The following is a 21,537-nucleotide window of genomic DNA, read 5'->3' as shown; positions in this document are numbered from 1 at the left end:
TGATAATGATAATTGGTTTTTCTCCCAAAGAAGGCATTTTTTAAAGTAAGGTCAGCTCCTCCATTTTTTCCTTTTAACCTGCCTGTCTTCTTGGTTTATTGAGAGTTTAAAAATGAAGCTATACTCAAAAAAGAGTTCCTAAGAGGAAATGAAGAAGTCGTTCTCCTGCACTGTCCGCTTGCTCTCTCTCTGGCTGCCATATTGAAAGGGGCTTGGGTACAGGTCATTGAGTTTTTGCAACCGAACATTTTCTGTCTCATAACCTTTCCAGAAGGCCTGCCATTAGTTCCTCCATATGTTTGGTTTTGCTTTTAGCTTATAACAACATCACGTACAAAATTGCATCTTAGAGAAAAAAAGACAATAATTCTCAAATTGTACTTGACATTTGTAAATTTGCTTTGCGAGCACTTCACACTTCATTGAAAAGTCATACACAATTATCAAGTCATTAGCATAGACATTTTAAGTAGGAAATTTCAAAACACAAGTTAGAGAGTTATAAACAAAGAGGCAGCTAGCATTGTGTGTTCTCTTGTTCTTAGACTGTTGACTGTTTATTCAGATGTTGGCAGAAGTGTCCCTATGAACAAATGTATGAGTTAAGGATTGCATTTGGTTGCTAGTAATAGCAACTTGAAACTGAATAAATCCAGTCCTACTTATTTTTGTGCCATGTGGAAGAAGTCTGCATGTCCCAAGTTCAGGTATAGCAGCTCCACAGTGCCAACAGGAGTGCAGACTCTTCTAGCTTTCTCTTTGGCCATCTAAAGGTGATTCTTAGCGTACTGCTCTCAACGGTAGATTGAATGTTTATATAATTATCACCTATAGAGCAGGAATACATCATGGCTATTTGAAGGTTAATTCTAATCATGGCATGAAAAAATGAATTAGAGTGGGACAGTGTTTGTGATGGATATTCAGCATGGCATGAGATCAGTTACAGAAAGATTTAGAATTCTGCCAATTTCTATATTGTAATTAAGGTAGATAGGAGAAAAAAATGAACAAAGAGTAATTATGAGGGCCCATATGTATGGATTGAATGGTTCACTGACAAAAATGCTAATATCTGCTTTCAACAGTTGTAATGATAACCGAGTAGAAAACTACAATTTCTAAGTGATGGTCCTTGAATAGTTCAGTGATAAAAGAATACAGGCATGTTAGGGTATTAGAAGCTCTGCGGAAGCCCACAATGATGAAATGTTGAAACATTGAAATTTTACTTTCCCAAACTGTGGGAAATTTACTGTGTTTAGTCTTGTTTTGCTTTAAACAAAACGGCTTTATGCATCCTAAGAAAGCATTTGGAGAATACTGTGCCAGTACTTAGTGCTTATCTTGTTTGAAGACTATGCATGTGCCTTTAGGATACAATCATTGATGTGTGACATTCCCTCAGTTTAAGCAGGACTCTTCTGTGCACTGTAATACATATAAGGTTTTAGCTGGTGGAGAACATGACTTTTATTTTTCAGCTTCTGACAGACTAATAAAGTTAGCCATGTAGATAATAAAAATAAATTTAAATCGAAGGGCTTGTTTCTCTAACTGAATTGTATTCATTCATATTATCTTTTAGTCTGGTGAAAACACTTATCACCTAGGAAAATATTTGAATAGACTAAGAAACTTAGTTGGCTGATGGCCTGAATTTACATGCATAAGACTTTAATACTATGTATGTATAATATGTTTGCATAGTTAACTTACTGATTGTGATCACTTATCTTTGAAAGTAATCTCAATGCTCTGCAAAAAAAAAAAACGTTATTTCTCTCTTACACGTTTTCTTGTTGTTGCATGACAACAAAAATGTTCTTAACATGTAGATCCAAAATTGCTTCCTATATTGGGGAAAATAATATAATCACTCTATAAATATAATAGATTCAATGGCTGATTGAAAGCATTTTTAGCTAAGTTTCTCTACAGATTTCTCCAGTGGCTTTACTTGGGGTTACCTGTTCTATAAAGCTTTAAAGAAACAAAATGAAACTTGAAAAAAACTTCAAACGAATTCTTTTCCTATGTGTAGTGCTTCAGCAATAGCTGGTAATATACCAAGATTATGTTCCAGAACTGATCTTGAATAGGTTGATTTATATGTATCTCTTTGGTTCCTCAGACATAAAAATACTGTTAGAATACAGTTAACTGTTTTATTTTATTTATTTATTTTTTTTTACAGATTTATGTATTTATTTATTTATTTGTCAGAGAGAGAGAGAGCAAAAGCAGGGAGAGCAGCAGGCAGAGGGAGAAGCAGGCTTCTTGCTGAGCAGGGAACCAGACGTGGGGCTCAATCCCAGGACCCTGGGATCATGACCTGAGCTGAAGGCAGACGTTTAACCGAATGAGCTACCCCAGGCATCTCACAGTGAACAATTTTAATGACCAAGAAAAGTGAAAAGGATAAAGATAGTTTCATTATCCAGACCTGTGAAAACTTTCTCTTTTTTTGAATAAGTATATGAAACTAAAGTCAACAAAAATTTTTTTTGAATTTTTCAGGCATTTGAGGTTTTTTTGAAGTGTGGATACTGATTGAATTTTCTTGTGAATGACAGTTAATCTCATGCTTTCTTCTGCTGTTTCAGCATTTGTTGAAGAATTTTCTGATGTAAAGGACCAAATCACTTCTTTTATAACAATGCCTTAAAGCATGTGGAGTGATCATGTTGAATATTCTTAGTATTTGGCATGATATTCATAGAAAGTGTCAGTAGTTTGAATAAGTTTTTACATGTTTCAGGTGTGTACAGGAAGTTTTCTATTTTAAATGAATCTTTATTAGTGATATCTTTTGATTAACCTTTTTTCCTAAGGACTTAGTTCTGAGCAAAGAAGAGTCAGTTCGTTAGATGTTCATTATAGGTTTCACTTTGGGAATACAGGGTGAAAGTAATGGTGGCTTAGCCATTATTAAAGAAACTGAAAATATTGTATACAGATATTTGAATTCCTTCTCAGACCAGTAAAATTTTTGGTTCACAGACTCTTCCATTCGTTAACGAATCTGAAGAAGATAATTGGATATTCTGCACTGCTACTTATTTTGAAGGACAAAAACTCATACAACTCTTACTCTTTTGATAACCTCCTAGACATGGTTAGTTGTTGCCTTTTATGTTATCATAAAAATGTATGATTCTTTGAATCTTGGGTTGGAAAAGGGGGTGAGAAGCTGAATGAAAAGAGACGTTGCAAGATAGCAATTTCCTTGTATATGATTTGAAAGGATTTGTATCCTTTTATATTATATATTCGTGTGTTTGTCTTTCCTATAAGTGTATCTTTGTTTGATTTATGGTGTATATTTTGTTCTAACTCAATCTAAACATGAAAAATAATGAGCTTGCTTTGTTACATGGAACATACAGCTTTCAGAACATTATTAAGAGGACATTGTAAGGTAACTGGATGTTATAATTAGTTATTTTTTCTTAGCTTCAATTAGAAGCCCCTTGGTATTGGAAGGAACTTCTGTAAATCCTTCATCTGTTCTTGCCGAACTTCAACTTGAATAATCCTAAAGTCTTCTGGTTTCAGGATGAGTCCATGGAGGGCTGTGGGCAGTGCTCGGATATGTGTAACCGTAGAGGAGCTGTTAAGGAATCAGGAGATTAGCTATTAGCCTCAATCCTCTGTACCTGACTGAAATCCTCTTTACCTGTACTTGAAAAAGTTTCCTGACATCTGTGAGCCCTCATTCATTTTTCTGTAAGGTGGGATGATACCTGCCTTGGTTTGTATCATTGTTAGGATCAGAGGGGCCAATAAAACAGAGCATACTCTGAAAGGAAGAATATACTCTTCAGCAGCAAGGAACATCAGTTGAAAAAACAATTGATTGCAAACCTCTTTAGACTTCCACGTGGCAACACAGATGTTTCAAAATTGTAACGTTTTATCATTAGAGTCTGTTGTGAACTATACATGTTGAAATTTTACAGTCATTAGAACTCACACATCTGGAATCAGAGATGATAATTCAGTATTTTCATATACTGATGCTTGCAATCGAATTATGGTTACACATTTTCATATTAAAGTGAAAAATCCTATAAATGAACATACATTGCTTAAGGATATAAAACCTGTAATACAAAGGTAAAATAAGAAACTTTTTGCATTAACTTTAGTACTTTGATTTGCTTGGTTCCTAACTGGACTCTAGTAGTCCCTGGAACATACGCCATACTGAAGTCTAAAGACACACCCATAAAAATGCACACATGCAAGAATTACTTATTTTGAACTTTGATGGAACTGATGTAGCTAGAAGGAGGATTTTTTTCCATCCTTTTTAGGATTTTTCTAAGTACTATACATAACGGATTTTGAAACTTAAATTTTAAAAGTAAAATAAAAATTTTTGTTTATTTTTATAGGATTTGAAACAAAACTCACAAAGTTCTCTACCACAGAAAACTATAATAACGCTGAGTGCAGAGCCAAGGTAAATAATAATTTCTCATAAACTTTTGCAACTGTTCTGATGACTTTTTTGCTTTCCATGATTCTTTTCTTTAGCCAGGATGTACTTTGAGGAGGTGTTTTATTTAATGAATTTGTTAATTAAAATTTTTTTGAAGATACGGATTTTTCTCCCATGAGTGTCATGCTCAGTGTTAATAGCTAACACAGTGTTTGGTACATTGATTGTTGAATGAACCATTATAATAATATTTTTTTTACAGATACTTGGTATGAAATGGTAAATGATTTATGAATATGTCCTTTCTTAAATCCTTGTTTACTTACCTTCTTTTCATTAATCCCTTGATCCCATTTTTAAAATGAAGGAAGGAACTTAATTATCAAAGTTTCCTGATACAAATTATATACTAAGTGACTGTCATGGTGATGGTCAGACTGTATCGCTTTAGCATGTGGATTTATGTTAAAGTAAATGGGAAAGATGTTCAGTTAACTTGAAAATGGGGTGACTAATTGGTGGCTGCCTCTGATTATTATAAAGAAATGTTGCATGTTTTTATTGGTAATTATTTAACCAAGTATTCTGTTTTTAATGATGAAATATCACTAGGTCAGTATCCACTGTCCCCAGATACACAGTATATTCTTATATACTATAACTTTTTGCTGTCTAAATGGAGAAATTTAATATGTAGAAATGGTAGGATAAAAGAATAATTGTAAAGGATAATTCATGATTTTAATTAAGTATTCTTTATTAGGATTATTTTAAAATAAGTGGAAGCAAAGTATTACAGAAAATTTACAATCCTTGATAAAATTGACATTTTAGTTATGCATAGAATAAAGCCTTAGTTGGTTCTAAATCTCTTCAGCAAGTAGAGTCTTAAAACGTATACAGCTCATACCTTTGAACAAGAAGACGGGTATTTTTTAGTAACACTAAAGTATCGCTAAAGTGATGGTAAAGAAATCCTGCATTTCTTTTTTTTTAGCCAGAATAAGAAGGGATTAACTGGAAAAGACAGTGTAAGTCTCAACTTTAAAGTCTTGTTGCAGGTTTAACAGCCGTCAGGTTGCCAGGTCATGAGAGAGTAATGATACCCCCATTGCAAAATGTTTTCTTTGTCTCAAATAGTATTTTGATGTAGCTGAGGTTATATGGCTGTTCCTTAAAAATTGTGCCCCTTATAAACTCTGATGTCTGTAAATTTCTTTGGCCTTAGGTATAATCCCCCTTTTCTATTTTGGTGGGGAAAGATCTTTGTTTCTGCTGACTCTAAGACTGTCTTATGCTTGCTGTTAAGTAATTTATGCCCCTCCTACACCTCAGTAGTCTCCCTTTGGGTGTATGGCATGGTGGGGTGGGTGGGATGGAGTTCTAATGGTTTACAAACTCTGTGGCTTTTCTTCTTCCTCTATTGTCCTTGCTTTAGCCAGGAGTAAGTGATAATTTAGCCCTACCTATGAAGGAAGAAAGGAGATCCAGGTGTATTAACTAAGAAGAAATTTATTTTTGAGCTTTAATATTGAGGAGTTTTAATTATAGATAAATGTAAATAGCATTTTTGAGACTTAGTAAAATTATCACTTTCTGATACTTCCTTTTGAACGGTTTGTGTTTAAATAGTGTTCTTCATCTATTACTTCTTCATAGTTCTTTTCTACCAGATGTCAGTGCTACTACTGTTTCCGGAGTTAAGTAAACTGGGGATACTTAAGATTGTCAAATTCTTATTTCTGTCTTTAGTATTTATTTTGTACTTGAGGACCTCATGAATGGAATTACGTGTACTTCTGGTTTTAAAAATCTATGTTTTACTTGTTAGCCGCAAATAATCTGAATGACTGATCTCTCAGTAAAATCAGTGAAGGATGGGGGAATGTCAGTGGCCTTTGAAATGGAAGAATTTGATAGTTTCATTTAGCAGGTACTGAAAGTGAAGTCATTGCCCTTCTTAGTCTTGAAGTTGAAAGTTTCAGAAGTATGGTTGTGAGTTTTTCTCATGTTCTTCATGAGTTCTGTATAGTGATCTAAGGCTTAGCATTATTTGGATGATAAGAATAATTCTTGTTTGAGCAACAGAGTATTAATCTAAATAAACATGCATTCTCAAGTGAGAGAGACATCCTCCTTAGGAGGGTAAAAATTGGTTTTTGGGAAGTTTGAAATAAAAGGATTTTTTAAACATATAAAGCATAAAAATAGTACTAATAGTACAATAACATATACTTTTAAGTGTTGTGTTAAAATTGTATGTGGGGGATGATTAGCAAAAAATGTCTAAAAGAGTCTGTAAGGAGTTATGTGAAAAGTATGAGAAACACTGATCTAAGCTCACACAATTTCAATAATACATGTCACTGAATTTGATCATGCTGTTTGGCAACATTAGTTATAGCTGTAACCTAACATAATTTAGTTTGGGAGTATTTTTTTTTATATTTTTTTAAGATTTTATTTATTTGCCAGAGAGAGAGAGAGTATACACAAGCAGGCAGAGAGGTAGGCAGAGGCAGTGAGAGAAGCAGGCTCCTTGCTGAGCAAGGAGGCCACTGCGGGACTCGATCCTAGGACCCTGGGATCATGACCTGAGCCGAAGTTAGCGGCTTAACAAACTGAGCTACCCAGGCATCCCAGTTTGGGAGTCTTTAAAAAGGAGTCCCTAATCTGCTCATGGGGATGTAGTACATGTCCATGAGCCTAACTGAGTTCCCAGGATTAGATAAGCTCTATGGTATATGCACCCATAGTCTTTATATGGAAAGCAGGTATAATTAGGGGTTAAAAGTTAGGATACCTTGATCGAGTCATCAGTTTTCTAGCTTAAAAGAATCCTTAAATGTACAGAGGTGTTTCTTTTTCTCTAAGGAAACCAATTTTTAAAAACTGTAATACAAAGATTTACAGGATTAGGGACACGGAGGACATAGGGGATGGAAAGTAAACTCCTGAGACAGCCAGAGATTTCAGTCTTCTTTCAGTGTTTAGTACTTCAGACAGGAGGGAAGCAAATATTGCTGCAGCACAAGCGGCCAAGTCATGTGTTTTGAGAACGTGTGAAGGAACTTTTTTTTTTTCAATGTGGAAAATTTTAAATGCCACCGAGTACACAACTAAAATTGCATTGAGATAACTTCTATAAATGTGAAAATTTAATTTTTCAAGTAGAAAAATCTTTTAGTTTGAGAGCAATTTATTCAAACCCATTACGTATTTATCATTATGTGCTTTTAATGTTTAGCAAGGTATTTCTTGGTAAGGGATCTTCTATCTCTTTTGGCTAGGAAAAAGAAGGGATTAACTTGAAATGAAACCATCAACTATGTGGAGACACAAAAGAAGTCATTGTTTTGGAGCCTTGGGTGACTCCAGAGTATCAACCAGATAGTAGAAGTACCCAATTCCAGAGATGTCACTCAGTACCTCCTTTGCCCTGTACTTGTTGAAGGGTTCTCCCTGGATGGCTGCCCAGCAGCTCTAATTTAATTTCCTCTTGTTTTCTCTATGCATGCTTTCTTTTTGTATCCTAATCTTTATTAATAACATTATTCTCTTTCTGGTTGTCTAGGTTCTGAAACCCCAGAACCCACTTTGACTTCTATCTTTTCTTGTTCTTTTAAGTTTCATCAGCTGGAGAGTCTTTTGGATTTTCCCGTCTACTCATCTCTTGACATTCATCGTCTCCTGCCTTCCTATTACTTTCCGGTTTTAAGCCTTTTTTTTTTTTTTTTTAATGTTTTACTTGAACTCCTGCAATGACTTCCTGTTTTTTTGTCTTCAGTTTCCCTCTGCTCCTAATTTATTGCATGTAATTGTCACAGGAATCTGCCCACAGCAGGACGTGAGAAAGTCGCTTGGGTGGAAGCGGCAAGGCTTCTAGGACCTAGTCTCAGAAGTCCTAGAAGGTCTTTCCGCTGCGTTCTTAGTCAGGCGAGTCACTAGGGTCAGCCAAGATTGAAGAGGAGAGAATTATTCTCCGTTACTCGATGTGAGGAGCACCTGCAGAAAGTGAAGAGAATGATAACAGTCGTCTTTGGAGATGGTCTCCCACAGCTCACCCACTGGCCCCTACAATTCTCGCACCTACCATGTGCACAATATTCCTTCTCCTTCCAAGATGCCAAAGTGTCATCCCCTTAATGATACTGGCCCCGAATTTTCACCTAAATCAGGTGCAAAATGACTCAGTCACATGGCTGGGAATTGATGTTTTCTTATTCCTGTCAGTATAATACTTAGTATAGGTTAATTCTGCTAGATTGTAAACTCCTTGACAGCAGGGGTCAAGGAGTTGAAAACTGCTAGGAGTTTAAAAACTGCTTTTACTTATGTCTCCCACCATGCCGTGGAATTACAGTCAGCATATAAGAATAGAATAAAGATTTATTGAAATATAATTAATTACCATTTGAAGAGATTATTAAAGCTCAGACACCAGATATGCAGAGACCTTCTATGTGAAATTGTGGTATCCTGGTATATCTCCTCCCCAAATAGTTCTTTCATCTAGTGTTTGGAGTTTGCGTGCTGGAGAGCTTCTGAATGCACTGAATCCTGCTACAATCAAAACTAAATTAAATAACAATTCAAAGCTTCGAATTTGCTCAACATTTGGACAGCTGCTCATTGGAGATTTTAGAGTTTCATACCATGATACCTGAAAAATTTTAGGTTCCATCTTAGCATCATTGCATTCTTACAGAATTACCTTTGTTGAGGGCTCTGTAGAATGAGTGGGTTCAAAAGATACTCCCAAATATCTAAGTGAGTTGATCGCTTAGATCATCAGATCAGGGTTTTGTTTTTTTTTTTTAGATTTTATTTAAATTGAAGTTAGTTAGCATTATAGTGTATGATTAGTTTCAGAGATAGTATTTAGTGATTCATCAATTGCATGTAACACCCAGTGCTCATTTCATTAAGTGCCCTCCTTAATGCCTGTCACCCAGTTATCCCATCCCCCGACTACCTCCTCTCCAGCAACTCTCAGTTTCTTCCCTGTAGATAAGCATCTCTTGTGGTTTGCCTCCTCCTCTGTTTGTTTGTTTGTTTTTTTAAAGATTTTATTTCTTTACCTGACAGAGGGAGAGATCACAAGCAGGCAGAGAGGCAGGCAGAGAGAGAGGGGGAAGTAGGCTTCCCGCTGAGCAGAGAGCCTGATGCGGGACTCGATCCCAGGATCCTAGGATCATGACCCGAGCCGAAGGCAGAGGCTTTAACCCTCTGAGCCACCCAGTCGCCCCTCCTCCTCTGTTTTTATCTTCTTTTTCCTTCCCTTCCCCTATGTTCATCTGTTTTGCTTTTTAAATTCTAGCTATTAGTGAAATCATATGGTATTTGCCTTTCTCTGAGTGACTTATTTCACTTACCATAATATAGTCTAGTTCCATCCACATTGTTGCAAATGACAAAATTCATTCTTTTTAATGGCTGAGTAATATTCCATGCCCTGTGTATACCACATCTTCTTTATTCATTCATCAGTTGATGGACATTTGGGCTCTTTCCATGTTTTGGCTATTGTGTACATTGCTGTTCAAATCAGTTTTTACACACAAGACTTTCTGTTGTTGCTGACTTAAAGAGTATTTGCCTCATTCTTTATTTTGTGTTTTTAATGTTGTTATCACAAACAGTTCCTCTCACAGTAAATATCTATTGGTGTAATGAAATTCAAGGCTTCCGATCATTTTTTCATCAGTTACCATGTCATCAGTGTATTTTTATACCAAGTCACACTGTATCTAAGAAAGTATCTAATATCCCCACCACTTGTTTAAGCTTATATTTTAAGTGAAGTAACCAAATTCACAGCGGTACAGTTATTGTTTGGAAGTGGAATTTCTAGGGAAATAGAATTCTAACCACTCAGATTCTGGCAATGTTATTTACTACAATATAGATAGACCTGGTAGAAACAGTCAGTTAGAGTTCAAGAACTGAGCTGCATTTCCACTACTTGAATGAAAGTGGTTCTAATCTGAGCACCTAGAGTCTCCTGAGGGCTTTGCATGTCAAGATGCAGCTTTCTTTGTACCTGGGGGTCTTTCTTGGGGGAGATGGAACAGTGTTAGCAGTGACAACTAGTGTAAGAACTGTGCTTATTGCTCACAGATCATAGCGATGTGAGATCATATCTTGTCGTGTACTATAAAACTAGTACAGAAATGTCTTCACAGTAGTTAGCAGAAAAATAAATGTACAGAGTCACAAAGATCTGAGGGCTCCTGTCCTTGATAATGAACGGCTGCATTTTAACACTATCCCAAGGGAATTTAAAGTAATAATAGAATACATGATTTGACTAGGATTTGACACTCTGGACCCTCTGCCGGTTCTGTTACTATGAGAGCAGCTGAAATGTCCTTTCCGTTTAAAGTTACTTTAGAACTTTTCTTTTAATGGGGGAATTGTTAACTGACAGTACTGGAGACTCTTAAAAATAAAACTGAGTTCTAGTCTAGTATAGGTCTGTCTGGATATTAATAGCATAGTCTATTTAAGAATTAATGCTCATTACTGGATTTGAAGGAGGAGTTCCTAAACTCTCCTCTGAGATGCTCTTCTGTTTAAGTATTTATTGCTTGTGAAAGGTATTTGTGTATTTTCATTGATGTTGCATCTGAGTTACATTTTATTAACTTTGACTTTTCCGAGATAGACATTGACCAGTTCACCAATTATCCAGAAACACATTTCAGCCTGTGTGTAATGTGGGATATTTTTAGAAAGGGTGTCCGACCCTCTGCTATTCTGAGTAGAATATAGTACGTTACTTTAAGTAACCAAAAACTTCCTAGGGAGTTAGAGATACCATCAACATGATATATTAGTTAATTTTATATTAGAACTAGTTTAAGAGCCTTCGTGTCTGGGATTGCAACATCAGATAATCATATTTGGTGTTTGCTATTCTAAATCTGTCATTCGCAGTCTTGTCTTTTGCCTGATTTTTTTTTCAGGGAAATATAAAGTTCTCTGGGGGAGCGAATAGGAGAAAAGGCCCTACCTTTCCCACAACAGTCTCTCTACCCTTAACATTTCTATTTATTTTATGATATCAGAAATGACGAGTATTAATTCCTGAAATACTGTTTCAACCTTACATTGACTTAGACGAATAACACCTATTATGTGGAAAAACAAAAACGTTGACACTTTGATTTTATGTGATGGCAGACGAGGGACTCTGAGACTGACTCTCTCAATTTCCTATTAAAACTCATGAAAACCAACTAGATGATGAACAAACAGAGGAACACCAAACCTTGGTTTGACAGTCACCCTATTGCCACAATTTAAGATACCCACAAACTATAAAGTTGATCGACCGGACTGGAAAATACAATTACTCACTGGCCAGTAGTAAACAGTTAGAAATAAAAACTACATTGCAGGTCTCTAGAAGGAAGTATGGAAATTGATTCTTTTTCCTTTTTATAATGTCTACCCCCAAAGTTTTGAAATTTGTGTACTTTACCAACTAGAACAGAGAATGAATATTCTAATACAGGGCTGTGGCTACTTTTTGAGGCTGTTAAGGAGATAAAGTAGCTCTTGTTTACATTCTCTCCTCCTAAGATTTCTGTTAACCAATCTCCATTTAATAGGCCAACGAGATCAGCTGATTGTCTCCATTCCCTTTCTGTGCCCATGATAACCTGACCTTGTTCCTAATAGGCCACTAGCTAAGGAAATGGGCACAATTTCCTTTGTCTTGTCTTTCAGTTGAATGGTATGATTATCATGAAACAATTGTTTATTCCCAGATCAGTTGTTCTTATTACAGGATTTGATTAATTTTTACTGAACTGATGAATTATACAAAAAGATTGTGTTTTTTAAGCGAAGTTGGGTGCTTTGGAAATTTTCAATAAATGTGAGTCACTGGTGAGATGCCTATAAAAAAAATTGGGACGAAATCATAAAGCTGTAGAAGCAGTCTGTACTTGGATTGCTTAAGATTTTTTCAAGTGTTGAAGTTCTTGGGCTGCTTTAGGAAACCCTAACCTAGAAACCATACATGATTAATCACATGCATGGTTATGCAGAAAATATGACACAGGACTCCAGTTAGTGGTCCCATAGTTAAAACAGAAGCTTTGCTCTTTCATTAGTAGATTACGAAATGTTATATATGTAAGTATATTCGAGACATATATGAAAATATGAATTATTAAGTCATATGTGTGTAACTTAAAACTGTCCTACATAATTTTACTTTAAAGTCAACTTTATCTCTTTCAGTTAATTGGTCTATTGCCAGCCTTAATTACATTGATAAAAGGGCTTCCATTGTATCTGTATTTTACAGCCAATTTGGAAACTGAATCTGACAGAAATAAAATAAGCAGAAACAAGTGGGGAACTGATGGTCGAGTAGAGTAGAGCATTGACCTAGGGAGGTGCTGTTCAAGGAAATTGCTATTGACAGTGGCACGGGCCAGAAGGATACCATGATAGTCTTTGCTGAAGAAAGAATCCCTCCATTTGTTCACCAGAGCTGGCATAAAATAATGGATGTATAGGCATAGTCACCTTGGATGGTGGCCTTTGGGAACTTGTGCACTCAGGTTGTCTGTATGCATGTGGACTTATATTCCTTACTATATATTTTATATGTTATATAACTTACTCACTGTTCTCCATCACTGCATTTTCTTCCCCTGCTTTAGGCATTATTAACAGAGTGGTTATTTAATTTATTTATTTCTTGCTGTCTGTCACCCTTGTTATAATATAAGCTCCATGATGGCAGGGAACTACCTTGCTTTTGAATTCCCTGGCAAATACTTGCTTTTGAATCCCTCGCCAAGTAACTTGTCAAATAAACTAACTCTAGGTAAGAGAGGGACCTTAATCCCAAAATAAAGACCAAGAGTACCTTTAGCATATCCAAGGTCTGGATGTGTGCTTCTATGAGGGTAAGTAAAGGGGAAGTTACCCCAGCAAACCTTTGCAAAGGCTCTACAGAATGACAGAAAATGGCGGTACAAGAAGTCTCAGAAGAACAGTTTTACCTTTTAAAATGATTTATTTACAGAGACCAGGAAAACATTACAAAAAAGCCTCTTTGGAGTTCTCAAAAAGTCTGAGTCATGATCTCTAAGAAATCTGAAACGGAAAGCAAAGAGCCGAGATGAAAAAATGTGAGAAGATAACAGGGGAGCGACAGAAGGGAAAGTTATTGGTGGGGGCACAACAAGAGAGCATCTTCCCGAGCGATACTGAAGAGTGAGGCTGCCATTGTGAAAGAGTGTCCAGTGACATGAAAGAAGACCCATGTGATGCTTTGCAAGAATGCAGAGAAAAGGAAGAGGAGTGGAAACAACGGGTGAGAAGACAATAGGTATGGAGGACAAGATTTTAACAAAAGACAAGAGATTTTCTTCAGCAAAAAAAAATGGAGCAGAGGCAATGATCAAAGATAGACTTGATGAAAAGTTTTCTGAGCCGAGAAGGTCTGGCTTTGTAGATAAAAGGGTTATGTTCTGGATGATATAAGTGAAAAGAAGGTCACTCCTGCTATGTGTTGGTAACTTAGTCCAATTAAAAGGAAAGGGGCATATTTTAGAAGTACCCAAGCAGAAAGATAGATACTGTATAATATGGAACAAAAGTTAAACAGACTTAGAGTTCTTCTCTGTAACAAGTAAACTATAGAGTTTTTAAATCATTTTTATATCACAGTTATATGTGAAAGCAACAACAACAAAAAGACATTTTCAAATATTAAAACACTTAAAAAGTGTACTATGGGTACTCTACTTTTTAAAAATTTTCGTGATAAAACCAACTCAGAGGACTAATACTTGAACCAAAAGTAAGAAGACATTGAAAATAATGAGACATCGTGAAATGCAAATCATGACTGGAAATTTGGTTACCAGAACTGAAGCTAGATATGTACTGTAGAAAAAGCTATAGGACTGTAGATCTGTAGCTTCAGATTAGGTTAACATCTGAAAGAGGTAGAGAGTCAAGAGCCTATAAGAGATCTTAAATAAGTAATTGTTTTGCCTCAGGAAGATTTAAAAGATAAAAGCTCCTGGTGAGAGTGATATTTCCTACTCCATTGCCTTCATTTATTGTCAGTGTACTGTTGACTCACCACATACATATTTCTTCTGAGAAAAGTTTGCCAGGGTTTGCCCACAGGCCAGATGGATAGCTCCATCAGGATGGTCCACTTGTACCTTCTTCTCAGCGTGTATAACACTGAACTCCTGGGGCACCTGGGTGGCTCAGTGGATTTTGTGTCTGCCTTTGGCTCAGTTCATGATCCTGGGGTCCTGGGATTAAGCCCCTTCTGAGGCTCCCGGCTCAGCAGGGAACCCACTTCTCCCACTCCGGCTCCCCCTGCTTGTGGGCACGCATGCACTCACTTGCTCTCTCTGTCAAATAAATAAAATCTTTTTAAAAAAATTTTTAAATTAAAAATAAAACTGGACTCCTGCTCTCTACTCAAATATTCTGTGGTCCTGAGTTCCTTAATAAAACTTCAGCATCGTCATCCAGTTACCTGGGCCTCAGCTTTAGAGTTTCTCATTAGTGTCCCCTTTCAATCTCAAAGGTGTACTCATTTGGACCATAAATTGCAGATATCTTGATCATCTTTGTCTCTTTTCTTTCACTTTCACCTTGTATCCAAACAAATACTAGGTCTTTATATTCTGCTTTCTAAATGTATCACACTTCTCCTTAGCTTCAGTACCAGTGCCCTACTTGAAGTTGCTACTGTCTCTCCCCTGGGTGATGTGATGGTGACAGGGGTCCCTCCCTCATGCATTTGTTGGAGGAATTAAATAAGGTTACGTATATGAATTTAATTAGTATAGAGTCTGGTACTTAGTAGGCATTTAACAGATAACTAACAATGATGGTACAACTCAAAACTCTTCTTTTCTCTGTTGCCCTAAGGATAAATTCACAGAGTCTTTAACTTGAATTATGTGTCTGCATTTTGGTTTCTCTAGCATCATCTTTCACATCACCCCAGCCTGCACTGTGTGCTTTAGCCCTTCAACTATCAATTCTCTTAACATACCATGTTCTCTTAGTTCTAGACCTTTGCTGCCTGGAGACAAAACAAATCCCCCTCCCACCACATCCCAAATCATATACAACACACACACACACACACACACACACACACAATTTGCCTGATTGGTTCCTGGTTATCTTTTGGGATTCAGCTTAAATATTGCATTATCTGAAAACTTTTTCCAGTATCCTTGAGTCAGACTAGGTGTCACTCTTGTATGTTCTCATGGGACTGTGCATTTAACCACTATTGTCCCATATAGCACATATATAACATTCCTCCGAAGAAGCTTGCGATAAACCCTGTGAAGGCACAGGCTGGGTCTTATTCATCACTCTTACATGACACCTAACAATCTGTCTAGAAAGTAACCTAGTAATAAGTGTTCAAATTAGGCATTGCACTGGAAGAAATCTATCCTGCAGAAGTAGTGCTGTGTAGAGATGAAGAGAACTGTGGGCAAAATCTGTCTCTCAGCTTTATCATCTGAACAAATTCTTGAAAAGACTTAAATGTTCAACAGTAACCATCAAGGAATTGGTCGGATACACTGTGTTCAGAAAATTTTTATAAAGTTTAAAAAGATGCCCACATTAGCATGTATTTTTTAATAAAGACCATAAGATTGGTAAATTCTGAGGTTTTAGCTCAAGTTTTTATACAATCTGCCTTTCACACTCCACAGAGAAAATACAGACTCACCTGAATTAAAGAAGTTATAAATGATTAAGTGAAATAAGGAAGAAGTACTTGGTATACAGGAGCTGTCTGCTGATTGATCATTAAAAATTGTGCTAGAGAAGGTGACAGTTATGAGAAGTTACGTGTAGTAATTGAGAGGCAGTTAGGGACAGATTTAAAACTAAACGCTCTGAGGAAAAAGTACCTTTGTAGTGATCGATCTTTATGGGAAAATTTTTGCTTTAGGAGAGTCATCTTATATTCACTGTTAACTTCTTTTAAGATCAATAGGAGTTTTGGGTACTTGAGTATAATTTGTTGTGGGTATAGTATTTCATTTCAGATTACATTCAACTGCACATAACAAAAAGCATGCTACATAAGCTTCCCAAGAAAGCAAATTATTTTTCTTAGGTACAAGTTTCAAAGTAGTAGGTAGTCTAGGACTTGTGATTTGTTCCATGAGGTTGTGAAAGGACCAGGTCCCTTTTAGCTCTCAGCTCGGCATTAGCCTGTGGTAGTTTTCATGGTCTCAAGATTGTGCCTGATTCTCTAGAAGTTGCATTGTATTCCAGCCAGGAAGGGGTAAGAGGAGCAAAGGATGAGAATTATGCCACTTGAGTCTTTGACTTTTATTAGAAGCTCCACTTGCTGATCTAATTATATTTCAGTGGCCGGGACTATGTCACGTGGCCACATTAAGTATGGAGAATCAAGGGCTTTTAAGCTAGGATTATTGTCTTCCTGAGTTTTTGTCAGGAAAGGAGAATATGAGAATGGCTATTGAGTAGGCAACTAGTATTATCTGCTCACTGGGTTCATTAACTAGATGACTCAGGCCAGCTACCATATTTTCTGATCATTGACGACTCTTCCCTGCGCTCTTCCGCTCGGACTGGAGTTGTATTCTGTGCACTGTAGAAACAGGTCTGCACTGAATAAATCAGTCCTGGGTGCTAGAAGCTTCTGAAAATTTTGTTTTCAAGACTCTCCTACCAGTTTGGTAGAAAAATCGTATCTAACACGATTATTAAAAAAACAGCTTTTCCATTTATTCCAAAACCAAGATATAATTAGATATTGCAAGAGTAAGAATTGGGAGAGAGATAAAGTAGAAGCATATATGTCCTGTTGGGATTTGGGGTATACACATATTAAGAAAATATAATATTCTTGAACATTTGTTTCTTGGTGGCCTATTTAGGATCATGTTAAAAGATACTTGTTCCTTGGTTCAGAGAGTCAGCCATTTAATGACAGATTTATTTTGTATTCCTGCCTTTGTAGCACTGTCCTGGGATATAGTCATGTTTTCCTTCCCCTTTGATTTCTTATTTTTGTTTTTTTTGTTTTCTTTCTTTCTTTCTTTCTTGCTCAGCACCTGCATAGATAGGGTGTCTTCTTAAAGTAGTCTATGACTTCGACTGCTTATATTGCTTACCTTTAAATAAAACCCTCAATCCTTTACCTGAAATCTTTTGTGAATTCAGAATTTTTAATTTTTAAGAACATAATATGCATATATGGCATATTACATAAATCTTTCAGTCTGGGACAGGGCTCATTAAATAATTTAAAATTTCTGGATATTTAGAACAAGTGGAATAAATAATTATATGCGGTTTCATGTCAGTTCAGTTTAGGTTTTGCCACCAAATGAGTTTTGAAAAAACATGATTTTCAGAGTTTTTCAGGTAGAGATTGTAGATCTATATAATAAAGGTTTGGAAGAATTATGAGGTAATTAGTTTAAGGTAATTATTAGCAAATTCCCTAATAAAGAGACAGTATGGGAGAAAGCACTATAACTCTTCTGACTGGCATTGGATTGCTATTAGCATCATGCTTAAGTACCTCGAATTTTCTTTGTCCTGATTCCCATCCCTTCCAAAAATTGAAAACTGTCTGTCTTTCAAGAAATTTTTGCAAGTCAAGTGGTGCTGTCTCTTCACCCCCTGCACCACATTCAGGAAGCACAGAGGTATTTAAGTGCTAACTTTTCTTCTTTCTAAGAGTCCTTTCCTTGACTCTGCTTGCCTACTAGTGCTCTAACTTGAGCGTACAGTATGCTTCCTCATTATCAGAATTAAAAAAAGAATTCTTATTCTTTTCTTGCACCTCCTGAAGTAATACTTTTTATAACTTTGCATTAGGCATTTTAAAGTTTATGACAGGCATCTTTAAACAATATAACTGTATATTAATTCTTTATACATTTTTACCGTCATTTAGAGATTTGAAGAAACTATTTATCAGTAGGCTACCATCATTCTCACATCTTGATTTCTAAAAGATTTACAATGTAGATGGCGTTTGTCTCCTTAGTCCTTCCAGGGCATGGTACCTTAAATCATTCTTTTCATCAATTTTATGTGAACTTGAAAAGAATTTTCCTTCCGAGGCCCTTAATTAGTCTGCTGTGATTTTGTTTCTAGGTACAAAAGTCTTTTAGATTTTATTAGCTTTAGATTTTATCTGTGGAAGTGGCTGAACAGACTGCATTGAAAATGATAGTTTTAAGTTTTATTTCTTCAGAAGCAATGGTAAAGAAGTTATGCGTTCAGTGAACACCTGCTAAATTGCCTGGTTAGTCTGTGTTTTAATTGCCTCTCTATTGTTTATACTTTAAATCAAACTTTCTTAACTAGCTATGTGGTTCTAGTTTATTGTCAGATTATTACACAGTGAATTAAGTTTATACAAGGCGTTGTAGTTGTGTGGTTTGTCTAATGAAATTATTTTTTATTTTTTTAAATTTAATTTAATTAATTTATTTGACACAGAGAGAGAGATCACAAATAGGCAGAGAGAGAGAGTGGGGAGCATACTCCACGCTGAGCAGAGAGCCTGATGTGGGGCTCGATCCCAGGACCCTGAGATCATGACCTGAGCCAAAGGCAGAGGCTTAACCCACTGAGCCACCCAAGTGCCCCTGTCTAATGAAAGTAAAGCGATTTTGTTTGTCACTTCCAACCTCTTACAGTTCCCTTACCAAGGATCATAATTAGGGGAGTGCAGAAGATGGACAGGAAAAATATGTGCCCTCTATCTGTTGGATCGAGATTTTTTTTATTGCCTTACAACGTGAAGGCAGAGTTAGCACGGGGACTATCAACTGTAATCTGGGAAGGATTATAGTAGTTTCCACTTAAACTATTTGGAAATGCATAACTTCATAGAACCTAAGAAAAACTCCAGAAAGGAGATGAGATAGTGTCAAAGGAAAGCTGACGTTGGTTTGGTGTATCTGCCAGATGTTGCAAATCTTGAATGATTCTCTTCTCTTACTGCTGTAGTGCTACAGGTGCTCCCCCCGTGTGTTGGGAGTTATATAATGCACTATGAAAGAGAGAAAGTAAATATCCGCAATACCAGTAATTTTTTAAAGTGTTGGGTTTGGGGGAAGTGATGATTAAATGACAGTCTTTAGTTGTTGTTTTGTTCTGTTTTGTTTTTTTCTGGTTTCTTGCGCACTCAGTCCTCTGTTCTCTCTCTTCTTTCCTCCCCGTGTCCATCATGTCTTCTGAAATTGCTGAGATAGAGCTGATTAATAACTCAAAGCAGTTCACAGCATAGACTGAAGTGATATGGCATATTTCAAAGTCTTCCATTCTTCTGAACCAGATTTTTTTTCCTTCTAAATGCAGATTAATAAAGCGTGCACTACAAGAGGAACAAGGAAAAGGATTTTAGTGAAGGTATCCTGATCCTGAAAAAGTCAGGAAGGGCTTCAAGCCCATCTTGGACTTCAGAACACTTCACAACTTTGTGGTAAAAGAAAAATTTTAAATAGAGCCTTTGGACTTATTTATTTCATCCTTATTTGGAGAGCAGCATTATTTTATTATTTTATTTTATTTTAGGCAAATATTGTATGTGAAATTAGGCTACTTTTCAAAGTAAAGCATACCTGGGTTTTAGGTTTTTTTGTAGGTACTGAATATATACTCTAAGTATTATAGGTAGTTGGATGGCTTGTGTGTTTTTCTTCGAAACGTGTTCTTGATCCCTTGTGACATTGTGTTTGCCTTCACTGTGAGTGATGTTTTCTCTAGTGTTTTGTATCTTCTTCAGTCGGTTCATTGGATTGTAGAGGAGAATGTCTTTCCCAGGACCAATATTGTGTCTAAAAGTGTTTTGAAAATAGAAAGTGGTTTGTGTTTTGTTGTTTCCATATTTTTACTTCTTATATAATGGCTCACTTGCATGGAGAGATACAGCACCCATAAAAAATTGTTATTGTTGTTTTTTTCTTTTCACCTGAAAAACCTCACAGAGGCTAGATTTCTGTTGTTGACAAAGATGTACAAAGTGACTACAAACGTATTTGCCGTGTCTGTCTTTAGTAACAAAACAACTTTATTTTACTGCATTAACTTTTAAGGTCTTCTTATTCATGAAAATCAGCCTGTTTATGTACTACGTGTTCCTCCAAAGTTACAGCATTATAGTTATTGGAGAAATGAAATGTTCTCCCGGTAGATGAAAATTACATTTTGATTGAACATCATTTCTTATGCAGTCACCCATAAATATAATGCCTTCTGCTGTCTTTTTAGAAAATGGCTACAGATGTGATTTCTGAATTGACAAGAAAATAGAACATCTTAATGTTTTAGGTAAAACAGATGGTATTTTTGTTTTAGGCAAAACTCCCTCATAGTGAAAGCGACTTAATTGGTGACAAGACTCTTGGGGTCAGCCAACTTATATACAGCTTTCATATCTGTTTCTTATTATTGCTTTAATACCAAAGGTTTTAGAATAGTTGGAAAGGAGTATTTATTCTCGTTACTGCTATTTTCTCTTAGGCCCTGGAAATAGATGTAAGATTTTTCAGGCCTGTTTTATTTACAAAAGTTGTGAAATTGCATGTTGTTTCTACTTTGGTTATATTTTGGCTTTTAGAAGTGCATTCCCCATTCCTGAAATATGTAGTTGTACTTTTTGACGGTTAACACCTTATAATAGTATTGAATTGCAGCTATAAAGAGTATTTGCAGCAATAAATTCTGGTAACGTTTATATACTAACTCTTTCGTTTCCATACATTGAGCTTTCAGCAGATTTCATGATCGGGTGCCTAAAAAGAGCACAGTATTGTGAAAGGAGCTCTGAGCTGAGAGTCGGGCTCAGTCTAGTCCCACCTCTGGCACTAACCATTTTTTGGAAACCTAATTTCATTTACTGCACATGCTGGGAGAGAGTGGCCTGAAGTACATGATTCCTTGAGTTGCATCTAGCCTCCGTTGGTTTTCTTGTCTGTTAAAACCATAAATTGCTATAAAGCATACATTTGGATAAACGCTAAGGAAGGAAGTTTTTGAGTAGAAAACTCAACTGTGGAAATTAAGCAAGC

General features: G+C 36.2%; 1 protein-coding gene across 2 annotated transcripts in view; it reads left to right on the top strand.

The window, feature by feature from the left end:
- Positions 1–21,537, top strand: part of MAN2A1 (mannosidase alpha class 2A member 1) — a 169,062-nt gene that overhangs the window by 87,602 nt on the left and 59,923 nt on the right. For both annotated transcript variants that reach the window (XM_032335581.1, XM_032335580.1), the window contains exons 11-12: positions 3,004–3,118; positions 4,401–4,468. In XM_032335581.1, coding sequence (XP_032191472.1) covers positions 3,004–3,118; positions 4,401–4,468 — 183 coding nt within the window. The remainder of the gene's footprint in view (positions 1–3,003; positions 3,119–4,400; positions 4,469–21,537) is intronic.

The sequence above is a fragment of the Mustela erminea genome, chromosome 3, assembly GCF_009829155.1.
Source record: "Mustela erminea isolate mMusErm1 chromosome 3, mMusErm1.Pri, whole genome shotgun sequence".
Taxonomy (NCBI): domain Eukaryota; kingdom Metazoa; phylum Chordata; class Mammalia; order Carnivora; family Mustelidae; genus Mustela; species Mustela erminea.
This window is presented reverse-complemented; position numbering and strand designations above follow the sequence as displayed.